Raw genomic sequence first — 18845 nt, 5'->3', positions numbered from 1 at the left:
TATATGTTAATGTAGAAAAACAGAGCATTGGAAATGTAAATTGTAAATTACTCTTCGTAGTAATTAGTGAAGAGGAAATGAACTTCTTAAAATTGCTCTGAAAATATTCATGATTTGCAAAATGTTTTAGGACAGATGCAGGAAAAAGGATGGGTTGATTAATGAGGTTGGAGACATATAGATGAGGCCATGTTGATGTTTTTTTGTTAGTTTGGGGGGGGGGGGTTGCAGAAAAAAAACAGTGATATTTCATACCAGCTCAGATTAATAACTCACTGACAAATTTGTGCTGGTTCAAGTAAAATGTTCTGATTGTTTATGTTGTTATATACATTACAGGAGTAGATGAGCATATATTATGCATCATGACATTCCGACTCATTGACAGCACAGATGTTCCTCAGCTCTGAAGGTTCCACATGTGTGTGGTTCAAATATTGTGTGCAGCTTCTCAAAACATGTGTATAGTGCTAATCCACTAATAAACTCACACAAACAGCATATGGACAAAAAAAAAAGCTGAGGGGGCACATGAGCATGAACATTTTACGTAAACATATATTTGTTTTATTCTGTTCGTGTTCTGTTCCTCTCTGTAAATTTTACAGTCTGGTGCTTCACACTGTCAGCTTGGCCTCATATTCTTCATCAACCACGTCCTCTCTTGTGTTTCATTAAAATATGTAACCACGACACCGAATGTCAGGTCATTAAATAACAATGTGTAGTCCAATAAAACATGTAAGTTTGAAAAATAGAAATAAATGCTCACTTCAATTCATTTTTATTTTTATCATTTCTGTTAGAATCAAAGGGTGCTTTACAGCAGAGCTTGATCCCCAACAAGAAACCAGTGGTAAAAACTGCCCTTTAACAAAAATAAACCTTGAGCAGGACAATCTTAATGTGAAGCCCAGTCCTGAATTTCCCTCTTAATTTTCTGATGAGGTGATGTTGAATTGTCAGCATTAACTGATATTTTTAAGTCTAAAATGTTTTTGGTATTACATGTTGATGATTAAAAAAAATTATCTTTTTATCAACAACTGATCATGTAGTGGCGTAAGGAAACATCAGTTCTCTACATTTTAGAACAGGAATTGATGCTCTGAAACTCCTGTTTGAAGAGACATGAAGCCTGTAGGAGGGCCCTGTGGTAAATTTCAAGTAGACTAGTGTGCAAACCTGCTCCCTGCTGTGCCCCCAGTGCCTCCTCCAGTGGGTAGAAAGGGATGAGTCATCTGGGGTTCCATTAATTTGGAGAAAGACCAGTAATATATATATTTATAGAGACACTTACCTTTGCCATTAAAACATTCTGCCAACATCACTCACTCTTTGTGAAGGTCTGATCTGGTTAATATTAAACAGAGTACTTGACAGAGCAATGGATTAGGAATCACCCTCATCTTGCAATAGCAGGATTAATAGGAATCCTTTCACATTATAGTCTAGCTAGAACCACGTCCTTGCTGGCTTGCAGATACAGGATGAGTATTTGTCCTTATCTTCACCTGTCAAGAGCAAGGAGGAGGAGGAGGAGTATGAGGAGGAAGAGGAGGGGTGAGTAAGAATGATGCAATATTAGATTACAGGAGCAGAACCTGACTAATGCAGCAGCAGCAGCAGCAGCAGGGTGGGAGTCACTCACAGGAAGGAATGCATCTTTGTAGTTTCGGAGAAAAGAAAGAAAAAACAGTGGAGGTGCATGTAAAGAGTGTGAAGAGACTTTTTATGATGAAGAAGAAGACCGTATCACTTTTGAAAAGCTTGGTGCAAGTTAAGAAGACACAAAATGTTCACATAATGTTTTACTCACAAACAATAACAGGAAAACACAATTATACTTCAGAACTGATACCTAAAAAAGGCATAAAAAACATTCAAAGCATCTTAACATGATAAAGGAAATAGTCTAGTAACTCATTCAGTGCACAGTAACGACAGTTATTAAATGTTTTCACTCATGTTGAGGTTGAAGTGCCTCCGTACAAACATTCTTGTCTCTTTATAGACAGAAATCCATGACAAAACAGAGTCTGCTGCATTAAAAACATGGTTAGACTGGAACACCAGACGTCATCATCACTAACAAGAACATTGTCTGTTTCTGAACAAACATGTCTACATGGGATATTACCAAAGCTGAATTGGCTCTTGGTGCCAAAGGTTTAACAACTACACTGAGTTGTTGGCAGCACTGCATTTTAATCTATCCAAGTCAGTCTGTGGATTTACCTTTTTAGAATTTGATATTAAATCACTTTGTAATGGCATGACTGTTGTGACTGAGATTTATGGACTTGTCATTAAAAACACTAGAAAAATAAACTTGGTGAGATGGAGGTTAGCATTCACTGATGAAAAATGGGGATGTAATGAAGACCTTTTTAAAAATTCTTTGCCCTGATGGTCTCTTCAGGATGTCAGTATAGGACAGTCTTTGGGACTTTTCTTCAGTGCATTTTGATCACGTGTTTGGTGCCGTGAGCATTAAGTTGAGGTTGTGCTAAATGATCCTCTGACTATAATCCATCCAATCAGGCAACCTGAGAAATGTGACCTTTCTGGAAGACTTTACTTCCTCATCTTTGCAGTTACAACATCAGTAGTTTTACCAGCAGAGGGATCACTTCGTCCTCGTCCTCGTCCTCCTCTAATCCACAGTCCAGACAAAGTTGTCACTACTCTGCAGAAATAGAAACATCCAATGGATGCAGTGCCACAAGCAGGGTTGCAGACCTCAGATCAGTCTCTCCTCCGGGGGCACTTTGAGGACACTGCCCATCTCCAATCTAGCCCCAGCCACTTCCTGTGAGCTGGGGCTGTATGTGCCCTCTGACTGACGCTTCTTCCGTGCCGTCATGATAAGGAAAAACACCACCAAGATGGCCAGTAACATGCAGAGGGTTGTCAGAGGAATGGCCACCACCAGCCAGGGAATGTGCTCTCTGTGCTCGTCTTTCTGTAGGAGAAGGATCATTACAGTTTTCATCACAGTTGTCAGAAATGATGATTGAATGCTGTAATTGTGTCAAATAATAATATTAACAATAATAGTAATACATTTTATTTATGGATGCCTTTAAATGCAGTGAAGGACCCTGTACAGCACTCATCAAAATGGTACATACATACCAGTAGTTTAAACTGGAAGTAAATATAAGAAAAAATAATTGAAATCATTTGAGGAGAGATTGAAAACAATGTGTTTAAAGAAATTGTTCAAAGTAGATATATGTGACGAGAAAAAGGTCCCATCGGCCTTCATGCCATTGCTGCCATCATTCAGATCCATCAATGACCCATAATTACTCTCACTGAAAGTGTGAGACTTACGTTGTTTTCGCACAACTTGCCGCTGAAGCCTGGTGCACACTCACACTGGAAGTGGTTCAGCCTGTCCAGACAGGTAGCGCCATTGCGGCACGGATTAGATTTACACTCGTCTATCTCCGTCTCACACCTGAAAAACATCAGCAGGGTTTAACATAATGCTAAGTGACAGTGCAAGTGCTTACACACACTTAACCTCAACACTAAATTTGATTCAGACACTTCTGAACCTTCAGATCTCACCTGTCTCCAGTGTATCCTTGCTTACAGGTGCAGTTTCCACCAGACTCTCCTCCCACGCACACTCCACCATTGAGGCAGTCTGTGTTCATGGTGCATGTTGCTGGAGGGAAACGCCACCTACGGCAAACAAATATTTTATAAAATATGGATCTTAGATGATCAGATCAATCAACTTTATTTGTATAGCACATTTCCAAAAGATGCTGCTGCCAAGTTTTTAGATGTCGATCTTATTTTTTTAGTTATTCCTATTTATTTGTTTTTTTAATCTTTATTCGTAACTTACTTTGTTGTTCTTAACCTTCTTAACCTTTTCTTAGCTTTACACGTAAATACATATGTAAACATAAAAAAGCTGAGAAGCGGGGACTAGAAGACCAACATGAACAAAAAACACAGAACTCTAACACACATGCACAACAAATTCAGATCTGTCTTTAAAAAAGTACCTAAAGCAAGACATAGAAATAAACTTTAACACACATGGAAATGATGCAACTAAAAAATCATAAATGTCATCAGTGTGGATAATATTAACACACTTCAACATGGAGCACAATTGATTTGGTACTCAGGGTCCATAAGATCAGGACTTGTTTAGACTTCATAAATACATGAAAATGTTCTGTGTGTCAGTGATTGTGTGCCTGATTTGTCTTTGTCATTTCAAGGTATTTTTAAAAATATGCATTTGGAAAGATTGCTTTATGTGAAAATGTGAATTTTAGACTAACCAAAACTGAAAATAAGCTAGGAAACATAAGGTACTCACTGGCAGCGCTTCCCAATGAAACCAGGAGGGCAGGAGCATGTGTGCACCCCCTCGGATTCTATGCAGAGTCCTCCATTCACGCAGTTAAATTCGAGACAGTTATTCACCTCATCTTGGCAGTCTTTCCCAGCGTATCCAGGTTCACAGTCACACTGGTAGTCTGCCAGCAGGTCTTTACAGGTCCCATAAATGCAGGGACTTGAAGAACACTCATTTATCTCTGTCTCACACACTTTACCCTCCCATCCTGCACGGCAGCTGCAGTTAAACTCATTAAATTGATCCTGACATACACCAAGGTTACGACATGGCAGGGAATCACAAACTGGAGTTCCCTGACATCCGACGATTGGCTCGTGTCCACCCAGCATGGAGAACTTGGTCATCTGTGGGGCTTCTGGGACATTTATGAGTGGCAGATAGACTCCACCCACCCTCACTTCACCTATACATCCAGTGTATTTTTCTGCCAGCCAGATTTTGGTTTCGTTGAGGAAGTTAAGCTGGCCTCCGATGCCAAAGCTGTCACCAACTCTTTGACGATCCACAGTGAGTCTCCATCGGGAGGATGCATGCACGGGACTGACCATGGTCAACTGGATTTGATGCCATGCTCCGTCTGCAATTATGCTCTCACTCGTGAAGGCAAGCAACTGGGCATTCTCTCCACTGTCCATTTTAACCAGTAAAGAGGAATTTAGTAGCCCCAGGCAGAATACCTCGGCTGTGCTGGAGGCCCGCATAAGAATTCCATTTGGGTCACGTGTGCGTATGGCCATGGTGATGTTGGTGACAGGGCTAAGCAAGGAGCTGTTGGCCACATATTCCAGAGCATTATCCTGAAACATGGCATCACTTAAACCTGTGGAAGTCAGAGAAGTTCTGAGTTGAGGCAGAATGGAAAGTGGACAAACATCTTAAGCTAAAAGGGCTACTTATCAGTTTTATTTGTCATAAATTATTCCAGTTCTGAGTAGAAATCTGTCTGATTCAGAGCAAAATGGTATAGAATAACATTACAGGCAGTAACTAAAAGCAGGTGCTTTTTTTTTTAACTCTTTGGAGTATATTCTTTTTTCCATTTTGGTGCCTGAGTTGGCCTCAGCCCACTAAAACTAGTCACTTTGTACCAAAAGTGTTGTATTTCACCCTTCTCTGAAGGAAAAGCCAATTTTGCCAGCCATTTTGGAATTTTGTCAGTCAATTCTTTGAGGTCTCGGAAAGACTCAAAGAAAGTGTAATATTTTTCACCCCTAAAGCAAGATGCTTCATCTGTCCTAAGAACTCTCCAATAATCCTCCAGGAAATTGAATTTAAATTAATGATGGCCATTTTGCCAAATACTTCTCCATGCTGAAGGTCATGCTATATCTTATTTAAGGTACCGTACTTAAAGCTAGGAGAAATGCGTGTTCTTAGCTCACGTGATGTTTGAGAAGGGGATAACTTACACTCGTATCCATCGGGCAGATCCACACAGCGTGCTCCATAAAAACAGGGGTCATTAATGCACCATAAATGGGTCTCACACAGTCGCCCAGTGAAGTCAATGGGACAGAAGCAGTTGAAGTCATTCCAGGTGATCTGGCACGATCCATTATTTAGACATGGCTCATCCTGCACACCCACAAACCCAGATGGATGGATTAGGAGAACATGTATCTCACCTGATGTGGCCACAGAGCTGCCAAGTGGATTGAGACACTAACTTGCGGCTCAGAAGGATTTACAGCCACAATACAAGCAGACGTGAGGCCATACGTTAAACACAGGTCACACAGCACCAGAAGATGTGAGAGTAAAAAGAAAAATGATCTCTAGCATTTTACCTTGCATGAATTATCGCTTTGGCACCCCAGCATCACGTTCTCCTCTGTGCTTGCCTGATAAACACGAACATCCTCTGGATGGTCTCCAATTGTCAGATGCTTGTTGTCCAGCCGAATATCCTGCAGGCAGCCCTTGAAGTTTCCACCCCAGGCATTCATGCTGGTGCCGGCAGGGAGCCCTCCCACATATGCTACATCCCCAGCCTCTACACTCACATTGCCTAAGGCGCGATTATTTCCCGCTCTAGGAAAGATGACATGTCCATATTGTACTTGTATTGTGACTGAATTGTTTTTGCCATCAGTGACAGCCTTGGCCTCAGAAATGAGTGTTGTGTGGGGGCTGTAAATGGCCACGCTGCTGTTCTTCAGATACAAAGTGAGATAGGGCGTTCCATCTCGATGAAACTGCAGGAGGAGACCACTGTTTTTGAGGGATCGCATTAAAAACGAGATGGTGAAGTTCTCGCCATGGCTTTCAGAGATCTGGAAGGCAGCATAGCTGGTGGTGTTTTCAAGGCCAAAGGTCCAGGATGGATATTCTAAAGGAGAGAGAACAAATCAGTCACCATCCACTTGAACATTCATGTCAGGCATTCAGGTTAGTTATAGCTTCAATTATTTGACATAAGCAGACTGTCTGTCTGGCATGAGTTGTTGAGATGACTTCAAAAAATATAGTTGTATTTTTATTACAGATTGGAACAAGGTTCACCTTCATCAAAAAATATTCAAAGACTTATTTTGACAACTACTTATCAGAAATTAAACACTTATTAGAAATAATCACATATGTACTATAAATAAATGAAGCTGTTCCTATAAATTGTCTCAAATTATTCAATGACATATCCTTCAGAGGAGTATGAATTAATCTAATATTCACTGATGAGAATATAAAAGGTTAATGAGGAAAGATGCAGCTGTGGATTCTAAACAACAAAAAAAACCATTCAGCCACTTTATTAGGGACAACCTATTAAATTGCTCGTTAACAGAAATAGCTAATCAATCAATCACATGGCGAGATCTTGATGCATTTAATTATGTAGACAGGGTCAAGACAGAAGTTCAAAAGGAGCATCAGAATGGGGAAGAAAGAGGATTTAAATTACTTTTAATGGCCTGCATTTGGTGCCAGAAGGGCTGGTCTGAGTATTTCAGAACCTGCTGATCTACTGGGATTTCATACACACCGATCGGGTTTACAGAAAATGGTTCAAAAGAGAAAATATCCAGAAAACGGCTGTTATCTGGACAAAAATGCCTTGAGAGGTCCGAGAAGAATGGGAGGGCTGATTTTAGATGGTAGAAAGACAACCGTAAGTAAGATAAAACACTAGTTACAATCAAGGAATGCAGAATACTATCAATACAATCCCTGATCGAAAATGGTCTTTAGCATCAGAAGACCATACTGGAAACCACTGCTATAAACAAAGACCATGAAAGTTTACATGGTCCTGCCTTCTATCAACTGTTCAGGCTGGTGGAGGTGGTGTAATGGTGTAGAGTATCTTTTTTTGGCACACTTTGGGCCCCTTAGTGCCAATTCAGCATTGCTTATGACCCCCGAGGACCATTGTCTGATGGCTAATTCCAGCAGGCACCTTGTCACAAAACTCTTCTCAAACGGGTTTGTGGAACACGACAGTGAGTTTAGTGTTCTCCACAGTCACCTGATCTCAATCCCACGGAGCATCTTTGGGTTGTCGTGGAACTGAAGAATGACATCATAGTTGTGCAACAAATCTGCAGCAATATTTCTGAGAAATATTTCCATCACTTTGTTGAAAGGCAGTTCTCAAGGCAAGAGGGGTTCCCACATCTTACTGTCATGTTGGCCCTAATAAAGTACCCCGAGAGTGAACAAACTAGCAGGTTGATTATGTGGTCAAAGATTAAGCCTGAAGGGATGCTTTGAGCACTCGTCCTCATAAATTTATCTGGGAATAAACTTTCTGGGAGGCCAGATTACAAAAAAAACAAACGTTTACACCTCTGTTTACTTCCTACCAACACATGTATTGTCATTAAAAAGTGGCACTCAAGAATTAGACAAAATATACTTTCCGGTGAATGTCATGAATATCTAAGTAAAACTAGAGGACAAGCATATGAAAGAATACATTGATTTTCTATCTAAACTTTCTTGTTTCATCAATTTACCCAGTAATATTCATTCTACGATTCATATAAAAAAGCAAACATACCTGAAGTCATGCTGAGAATTCTATCCTGCAATGCTTTTCTTGCTTTTTTATGATTCATTATAACTGAATGTTAACAAATTAAATAAAATTTTATATTAAGTGGTATTTAATATTCAGCAAGGTGCAAATGTTGGTCTTCTTCAAGGATTCCCACCTATTGCAGGGACAGTAAAAGCATCCCTCCTCCCTGTTGTGTTGGCACAGACACCCCCACCGCAAGGAGTTAATACGCTTTCGGTCTACTGCCCTCTCAACATTTTGCTGAAAAGCACATTCCGGCGAAAGGAAACAAGTCAGGCAGTGGCTCTCACCTTTCTCACACTTGTCTCCATAGTACGGCCGATGGCAGACACAGCTGGCCTGAACCCACATGTCTACACAATGTCCACGCTGTATGCATGGGTCTTCACCACACCAGTCTCTTTTGTTGCATCCTAACTCCAAGCCTTGATTCTCTTCTCTGATGAGATCCTGGGGCAGAAGCAACTTATGGTCAACTCTTAGGTCTTCCATGCAGCCAATGAAACTTTTATTGCTTGATGTATGAGACAAATATTCCCGCGGTGCCCCACCAACATATAGTTGTTGAAAGGAGTTGGGTTGGAGGAAGATGAGGTGGTTGTAATCTTTGTTCTTCACTTGGCACTCATCCTCACAATTGGGGCCTTTGACAGTCAAAACCAGGCTCTCATCCATGCTCATAGTAACCTCGTGCCATTCTCCATCATTGACTGGACGAGGGTAAGTGACTTGTAGGACCTTTCCAGACTTCACCTTGGCAAGAAGAAAACCCCCAACAAGCTCCAGGAAAGCATAATGCTCCAGAGTTCCACGGCTGAACAAGAGCATGTTTGGCAGTGTGCTCCTGAATCGGAGTTGCATGTGGAGCCCGTAAACGTGGTCTTTGGCTTCCTGTTTTGTCCTGTTTGTGGGAGGTGGCATTTGCAGGTGAACGAAGCCCTCTGAGGTGAAGGAGAAAGTGGTGGAGGTGTTGCAGAGGTCCCCGGCCCAGCCAGGCGAGCAAACACACCTGTAACCTTGCTCACTATTGTCTCTCAGCAAGGGGACACAACCTGTGCTGTGTTGACACCGATGCTGGCGGCATCCCACCAAGCGGACGTCGCAGTCCCTTCCCCCCCAGGGGTCCTCACCCGGCTCTGGTGCAGGGCACTGACATGTGTAAAGGTTGGCAGCATCGTTGCATGTGGCACCATTTCGGCAGGGATTGCTTTCACATTCATTAATATCCACCTCACAGTGTGTGCCTTTAAGAGAGGACAAACCAGATTAGACTAAAGTTACAAGCACTAAAGCATAAAAACAAGCAAAAAGACTGAAGCAGGCAAAGCTTGTTCACAGCAGCCTGGCGGAAGGACTAGAGGAGACATGACTGCAATAATTTGTTTAAAAAATACAATAATTCTAACTTTCATCTGGCATTATCTGGCATATGCATTAATATTATATATTATATTATATATAGTTAAAATACAGTAGTTAACATTATAAAGACTTCTTCTGCTCCTCCCACTGGCCTAGCAGGAGCAGTCAGCTTTCATTAGGATAGTCCGGTGAAGGACTTTACACTTAAGGAAGCTGAATGACACTTTAGGACTACAGCCATGACCGCAAACATGTGTGTTCTTTGTTAGCGTACCTGTCAACCACCAAGGTCCAGAACAGCAGCAGCAGCAAAACAGAAGCATCAACCTGCTTTCACCCATTACGATCCAGATCTACAGGAATCTCTTTCTTTCCCTCTCTCTCTCTCTCTCTCTCTCTGTCTCCTCCCTAATTGTTTTTACCTCCACTCCCTGACTCCAGCAGAAGAGTGATTACATGTTAACCCAGCCTGTCTAATTTTTCTCCCTTCCTCCCCTGCTTGTCGCCCCTCCAGCAAGTGCTCTGACCCTGATCCATCCACCAATACTCTACCAGCTGCTTCCTGTCATTGTGACAGGTGGAATTTTCTGCGGCAACTCCGCCTCCTTTGGTCCACGTGAAGTTACTACAATCCAACAGCAGAGGGCGGTACAGCACATCGGACCAGAAAGTGTTTGTTTGTTTGTTTGTTTGTTTGTCATTCGTTAAATCAACGACATTGACATGCTTCAGCTAATCTTTTTTTAATTTTAGATCGGGGTAAAGGTGCCATAATTTTATTTTTTTGAAAGCTGAGTTAAGTTTTACCATCCATGCCCAGATTATTGACATTTCTGCTGGGAAAAAGGGTTAGGGTTAGGGTTAGTAAAAAAAGATCTCAAACCGATCTCAAACACTGTGATCCAAAAAAAAAAAAAAAGTAAGAACAGGTGAAAACCTGTAATGTTATAAGTCAAGATATTTTCTGAGACTTTGGGGTTCCAGTGACATGCACTGGGCAGCCATCTATAACCAGAGATATGACTGATGGTTTTATGTTTGGGTTTTTTTTATGTAATGGGTTTTCCTCACAATACACAATTTCTAATTACCAAACTTCTGTATCTTTAAACATGTTAACAGGTTTTATACATTTCAACTGAAACACATGAATCTGTTATGATGGATTTTTTTAATGAGTTTATGGTGAGTCAAAATTAACAGATATTGTTTTAACCAAAATTACCTTCATCAGAACTTAAAAACTACTTTATGTTTGAACTTTCCAATCTGGTGGATATTTCTTGCTCCTTTACAGCAAAATGTGTTAGGATACTACTACATGACAGCAGTGAGACATGGGACACATATGGGGAGATGCTGTTTACATATTGACAAAATACCTTTTTTCATCAGACTTTAATTAGGCTTCTAATCAGCTTTTAACTTTGTAATCTCCCCCACTGGACAAATTTCCTGGGAGCCCCTGTTTAATACATGAGGTGGACCACTGACATATGGTGGGTTTTATTGGCTTTGTTGTTTTCTTCTATGATCCTCCACATGTCCCCTCACTGGCCATAAAGGCTGCACAAGTTTAGCCTTTGATTTTACAATGTGACATGCTATGGTTAACCTTTGTAAATGTTCTTACAGCAATGCTGGAGTGATGATTTAGTCTCTAGAGGCATTACTGCTATCACGGGCTGGGAGTGCCGATCAGCTAGAGGAAGATGAATACTGGACTAAAAATAATATTTTGAGGCATGGCACAAATCTGTCAGCACTAAACATTGAAATGGTATTATTTATTAAAGAGGAGAGACAATACTGTATACACCTAAAATAGAATCAGTTGATGGACGAATGTCAATATGAAGATCAGTTCACTTAGTGATGGATTAATGTGGAAACATATAACACTATAGTTTATACAAAGAACAGATTTTATATAAACAAAAACATCATAGAAAACACTAACTACAGCTAGGCAAGGTGTATTTTTTAGTAAAAAATATGAAAACCCTGATGAGAAGTCTCTCCTACCTGTGAATCCATCTGCACACACACACCGATAAGAATTGACAAGATCCTGACAGCTACCTCCATGTTGACAGGGAGCAGACACACACTCGTCCACATTGTCAGAGCACTGATCTCCTGTGAGAGGAGGTCTTTATGAGTCTCTTCATCCTGACACTATAGGGACAGTTCAGAGCAGGTTTCTTTTCCTTACCTGTGAATCCTGGTAAACAGGAGCAGATGAAGCCAGCTGCTCTTTCATGGCTGAAACTCATTGCACTAAATTGAGGCAACATCTCATAAATCAGGACATCCGAGCGCTGAAAACACTCGCCGCCATTCTCACAGGGATTCTGCATGCATTCGTCTATATCCACCTGACAGTGGTCTCCCTCATATCCTGCACATGGAGTAAATAGTAGACTTATATACCTAATTAATAACACATTCTACTTGCATTTAACTTTAATTTTGCAGAGGCGTAGCTGCTCTAGAGGATTCACTTACCAGGCCAACACTGGCAGCTGTAGTGATTTATTTCCTCCAGACATGTAGCTCCATGCTGACAGGGATTAGAGGCACATTCAGGAATATCTTCCTCACAGTGGTCACCAATGAACCCTGTATTCTCACAGTCACACTTATAGCTGTAACAAACACAAACAGCCACATACTGTATTTACCCATCCTGAGTAGATAAAAAACAGCTTATTCTTCATTTTGCACACATGATATTGCTCTTCCATTCCCTCTATCTGTCATTCTTAGCAGCTCCATCAATGACTCACTCTAAATACTGAGAGTAAGTGGATTATTGGAATTACTTCGCTGGTCAACAGTGCTGTCTGTCATAGAGTTATGACATGAGAATGGCCCATTGAGTGCATTTACTGGGGAATTTGAAATATAAAGTGTGTCATAAATGTGTGTTCCTGGATGCGCTGCCAGCGATTTTTGGGCCCCGTGAAAAGAAATTCTGCCCCCCTGACGCCAGCTGTAAGGTCAGTAGAAAACTGCGATGCTGATGATTTACATAAGACAATGCATTTTTATATTTTTGACTATCCTTATATTTGTGAAAAGAACAACATAACGGCCACCTAGTAGAATTAAAACTAAAAATAATGAAATGTAATAAGATTTTATTTTTTTCTGCAAGACTGATACTCTATATATTTCAAAAACCATCTGTTTCTTCAAATAGTTGATCATAAAATTACCTTAAGATTAAATACCTAAAAATTCAAAAAGAAAATACAAAATAAGCTCTTCCATTTAAAAAAGAACTGCAATTATAATCTGTGGAGAAACAAATTAAACCCCTACTTGGTTGTTCAGGTGGGAGACAGACAGACAGACAGACAGACAGACGGACGGACGGACGGACGCTCTATTCAGAACATGCATCATATTTGGACTGTATTTGACTTTGACCTATTTGACTTGGCTTATATGAGGAGAAAAGCAAGCTATCTTATAAAATATCTACAAAGCTAGACAACAGGCTAATGTTCCAGAACTTCCCATCACATAAACCATGGACATAAACAAGCCCACCTACGAAACAAACGGGTGGCATACTGTTGACCCTTCTTACGTTGCTCCTGTTTGAGTTTATTTTCCTTTTTGACACGCCCCCCCCCCCCCACACCCCACAACTTTTGAGGCATCTCCACCTCCATTCCCTCTCTGTAAAAGGCTTGCTCTTTGCTGGCTCATGCAGGTGGACTGAACCATTTTACATAAACAGAGAGGGAAAGGTGTTGAGAAATGTTTTCAGGACATATACTTACTGCCAGTGCATTAAAAATAAAATATAAGTATGATTGAACATTTATGACTGAGAGCCATTTTATTTTATCAGTATTATAATTTTGCTAGGGGCCTCTCCAGGCCCTTCTCCTTATTCTTCCCTTTCTGTATGTGTGTCCCACCTGTTGACCCTGTCGATACACTTGCCCTCGTTCAGACACGGTGAGCTGGCACATTCGTCGATATTGACCTCACAATCGAGGCCCTGGAAGCCGGTCACACACTGGCAGGAGTACATGGCGACGTGGTCTTGGCAAGTGGCACCATTCTGACAGGGATGCTCTTCACACTCATCGATCTCAGCCTGACAGTTAGTCCCTACATATAAGGGTGGGAGAAAGGATCCAGGATGTGCGACATAGCTAATGATTGGAGCTCTCACACAACCATGACCCAGATGGAACGTGAGGAATCAGATGTGTCAGGAAAACATGCTAACTGGTTTCACCCATTAGTAATACACAGATACTAATCACGATTACAGTATATACAGCCCATATTGCAATGATTCGTGGCCTTTCTTGTACATTTATCTTCATTTCCAAACAATAAACAACAGGACTACATGAGTGTTTTACCTGTGAAGCCTGTGGCACATTCACACCGGTAGTGATCCACTTCATCGATGCATGTGCCGTTGTTCTGACAGGGACGGGAAGCACATTCATTGATGTCCAAATCACAGTGATAGCCCTGAAATCCAGGCACACAGAAGCACTGGTAGCCATTAACACTGTCTCTGCAAATGGCTCCATTCTGACAAGGTTCTGACTGGCATTCATCTATGTTGTTCCCACACTTGTCCCCCTGGTAGCCAGCAGCACACTGACACCAGGACCCGTTGTCAGGGACATCTATACAAATGCCACCATGCTGACAGAGCCCCTCTGAGCATGTGGTGACATTTTCCAGGCAGGCTTGTCCTCCAAGTCCAAGGGGACAGTGACACGAGTATCCGTTCGCCCTGTTGACGCAAAGTGACCGGACGCCATCACATGGGTTACTCTGACATTCATCCACATCCTCAGTGCAGTTCAAACCCGTGAAACCAGCTGGACAGTGGCAGGAAAACTGATCAGTCCCAGGAATGCTGGTGCAGTTGGAGCATGGTGCAGTGATGCAGGCATCCAACAGCTCTTCACAGTTCTTGCCCATGAACCAAACTGGTCCTTTAGGGCATAAGCACACGTAGTCATCCAGATTGTCAAGACACGTGGCACCGTTGCGACACGGAGATGACAAACACTTGTCTGCTGCTGCTGTGCACAATAGACCTGGAAGGAGATAAACCCCCAAATTAGAATTTAATTAGCGGGCCTATAATTAAATGACAATTCCTTCTAAAGATTCCAAAAGAATAATTCAAATGATCAGTTCCAGGACAACATTTGCACCGATGTAATAGGAGCCTATGGAGATTACTGGCTGGCCTGAAATCAGAAAAGATCTATAAAAAGTATCACAATGTGTTTACATCAATACCATAAAATCCAACTTCATCATTCAGCCCTTCATGACACCTCAGAAAGGTTGTATGTCCTTGAGAATACAGATGAAGACTAATGAAGACTGACAAAGAGGATGGTCAGTACCGTACATAAAGAACGTGAACATCCTCAGAATAGACTGTCTCGCTTTTCCTTTCAGTTTGTTGGAAATGGCAGAAAGGTCTGGAAGGACAAAATATATCTGCACAGACAATGACAGTAAGACAGAAAGTATTATTAGCAATATAAGTACTGCACTTTGGCATGTCCTTAGACAGGTCCTCAGACATGTCCTCAAGCCAAACAGAAATATGCTGCTCCTGTGTTTTCAGATTTATTCTACCAGTTTTGTTGTTTTTTCTGACAAACATGGCCATCAAGCATTCCTCAAAATAGCACTGCAGAGTCATTTGTGTCAGAATGTTGCTTGTTTACTCTGCAGGTGACATATGACACAGCAGCAGTGTCTCTTAGGTCAAACAGTGATGAGACGTTTGCAGCAAGAACCTGGCACTGAACAACAATCGGAGAAGGGAGCTCATTACTAAGTTCAGGCTGCAACAAGAGCAAGAGTTGTCCATCAGAATAGAGAAGGAGGAGTGAAGAACCTTCCCCTGTGAGGACCTCAGTTGGACTCTAGTTATAGTTATAGTATAGTTGCCATGGCCCAACAAAGGAACAAGGTCATGGGCTCATCTATCTGATCATCTTTTCACATTGTTTTCCTTCACCAAGTTTCTCATCACCATCACTTGAATTTGGCAGTTCCTACATCTTTCTGTACCAGCTTATCTTGTCTCTATGTTTGCTCTCCAGACATGTCTCCTCCTGTTCTGTTCATCACAGGTTCTGACATTGGCCTGTCTTTTAACCAAAATTTTAACTTGGACTGGTAACTTGACTAGATTATTTTGCACCAGTTATTACTAGAGTTGGCTCTGCTTTGGGCTCTTTATTGGTCTCATCCTGTTGAGAGTCCTGTTCAGGCAGCAGCATTGAAGGAATCCTATTTGCTGTCAGTCCCCTCCGATCACCTCCATCTCCGTGGTGAAGTCTAAGTTATCGGGTCTTTATTATGGCCTGTCTGCCACAGGCTGGATTTGGTTTGTGTTTAGGCCTGGGTTTGCAGATGTCCCAGTGACCTTCTGGAAAAAGCTTCACATAAGGATATAGTCCTTATCCGGCCTTGAGAGGAAGCATTAGAGGAGTACATTAAGTTTCCACCACTCCAGGCTGGCATCATCCTCTTCCTCGGTGATAAAGACTGTCAGAAAATTAGCATTAATGCTTATCACCAGCTTGGAATAAGGGAGGGGGCAGTGGAAGACAACCTTTAATACATCTAATGGACTTTATCGGTTCTTAGTGCCACTGTTGTCGTCCGGGATGTTGTCAGTGAACCTTCCAGGAAGAGGTTAAACTCATTTCTCTTTATTCGGATGATATTTTTATCCTCAGATATCAAGACTCTCGAGGCTGGTTTAGTTACGTCCTATAAAACTACTACAAAATCTACACTGTAAAGGCTATCCGAGAGAGGTGATGGCTAAGATGAGCCTTCACGTTATGGCCATCAACATTGGTCGGATCATGGTCAAGTCGATATGATGATATCAGAATTTAAATACCAAAGCTGGTCTAAAATGCTTCCTAATGACAGTGGTAATGGTCCACTGTCAGAGACAACTGACCTACGCACAAATGTGAGGCCGATAACATGGTAAACATGAATGTGGCTCCTCATTTTAGCGAGCGTGTTCCAGCACCAGAATGAATCCTGTGATTCCTGGGTTGGTCAGTTAAGGTGGCAAAGCAAGAGCAGCTTATGTTTAAGTGAGGAGGAGGGAAAAGAAGAGAAGGGCAGGGCAGAGCAATCACGATGTCCTCCTCACAACGAAAGCTTCACACATTCCACTTAGCTGATAACAGCTCCTTCAACAGATGGACCTACCCCATTACTCAGGCCTCCATTAAGGGCAAGCAACACTGATCCTGGTACAGACTGGTACTGGTGTAACACTGAACAGAGCTTCTGAGCCCTTCAGGTCAACCAGTAGAGAAAGATACAGCAAAGGAATTCAACACAAATGTCTCATTAATCACAGCATTTCCCTTCCTCTCTTAGTTAGTTAGTTAGTTAGTTAGTTAGTTAGTTAGTTAGTTAGTTAGTTAGTTAGTTAGTTAGTTAGTTAGTTAGTTAGTTAGTTAGTTAGTTAGTTAGTTACCATAACATGTTTAGGTTTACTTTTATGATAAAATGATGGTAGTTTGTTATTAAACGAGCTGGTAGATCTATGTTCCCACCAGTTCTGGTCGTCTTAAACATAAATTCTGATCATCTAGTTGTTTCCCCAAATATCTACTATCTAATTTTAACTAAAACGTATTTAATAATTTTCAAATGGCATCGTAGATAATTGCCTAAAACTTTGTACTTCATGTAGAGATCCTGTTGCTAAGGGTTCCTAGAATGCACCACGTCTATGATGCCATCTGGAGCTGGCAGCTCCGTCCCTGCCCAACTCCAGCCTTTTACCTTTCATGCTGCTTTTATTCAGGCCCAAGATATTACACACCAAAGAGTTCACCCCTTCAATCGTTGAACACCATCACATTCTTCTATAATTTGTCAGCTGGGATGGAAAAAAGTAATAAATGAGAATAAGAAAGTTCAGGATTTCAAACGAATGGTTCAGTTTGAGTGTCATTAATGTTTCAATCCTTAAGCTCAGTGTGTCATGCTTTTAGTATCATCACTCCCTCCATTCAACGCACAAAGAAAAAAAGCTGTGCTGCCAGACGCTCGGTTCGTTACTATGGAGATCTTCAACAATGTCACAAGCAGCCAATGGCAGCCCTCTGTGCACAACCGTTTAAATGAGGTTCACATACTTCACACAAGTGAAGGTTACGGGAAAAAATAGGTCAATGGGGCTTCACAAGGTGCTTGCGTCGACAAAGACACCCCCAACACCCACAGAAAGAGTAAGAGAACAAGAAATAGAGCCTCACAACATCACCGGGAACTAGTCACTGTGGGAATCCCTGAATTATTTAGCAAGCTTCAAAAAAAGTTTTGTAAAAAATAAAAAGAGACCTTTAATTAAAAGGAAAAAAAAGCAATTCCCTTAAGAGGTTTACTGAAGGTAGATTAACTCTACATGGAGAGTTTCAGTAGTTGGGCTCATCTCTCTTGTTTTCTTCATAAGAAATCAAGTGATTCCAAAACACTTTTTGGATACTTGCTGTTGGTCATTTTGATTTGATGGCAACTGGGTTGCTGAGGAACGATTGTGTCTTACCTAATTTGAACATCATCATTGTTATGAGCATCGTTTTCTGGTATCTGAACCAAACTCTTCCAAGGTCCATGGTGACTCCCAGCTGTGTACTGTCAGTGCTGAACGCTTCTGCTCTTTCACAGATCCTCCATCCAGTTTTGTGCGGCGTAGCTATCCATCCGAGATGGCGCGGTTAGCTGGTACTCTGAAGAATCTCAGAGCCTGACCTCTGTGGAGAGGCGGACAGGGGTCTGAGATGGGGGACCAAACAAGGCTGGAGGAAAGCTGGTAATCACCCCAGCAGCAGGACTGCCAGAAAACCTGAGCTGGAATCCTGGATCAGCCTCCTGAGTCATGTGTTACTTCAGACATGTCGAGTTCACTCACATTCATAATTTCCAATCAAATCACCATAAATTATCAACAAGTTTCAATAAGATAAACATTATTAACAGTGGAGGGTAAAAAGAGAATATATAGAATCACAA

The 18845-nt window shown here is 41.5% G+C and overlaps 1 protein-coding gene across 1 annotated transcript; it reads right to left on the bottom strand.

Moving 5' to 3' along the window:
* Positions 1-1798: 1798 nt before the first annotated feature.
* On the bottom strand, positions 1799-18591 carry LOC101075117 (crumbs cell polarity complex component 2). The gene is made up of 13 exons (XM_029829736.1): positions 18379-18591; positions 14168-14863; positions 13712-13907; positions 12285-12424; positions 11992-12177; positions 11802-11915; positions 8705-9658; positions 6181-6722; positions 5803-5968; positions 4352-5213; positions 3580-3696; positions 3340-3466; positions 1799-2965 (listed from the first exon to the last, which is right to left on the bottom strand). Exons 1-13 carry the CDS (start codon positions 18446-18448, stop codon positions 2744-2746), a joined length of 4392 nt encoding a protein of 1463 aa, XP_029685596.1. The 5' UTR covers positions 18449-18591; the 3' UTR covers positions 1799-2743.
* Between the last annotated feature and the right edge of the window lie 254 nt (positions 18592-18845).

Source organism: Takifugu rubripes, chromosome 21 (genome assembly GCF_901000725.2).
Source record: "Takifugu rubripes chromosome 21, fTakRub1.2, whole genome shotgun sequence".
In the NCBI taxonomy this organism is placed as follows: domain Eukaryota; kingdom Metazoa; phylum Chordata; class Actinopteri; order Tetraodontiformes; family Tetraodontidae; genus Takifugu; species Takifugu rubripes.
This window is presented reverse-complemented; position numbering and strand designations above follow the sequence as displayed.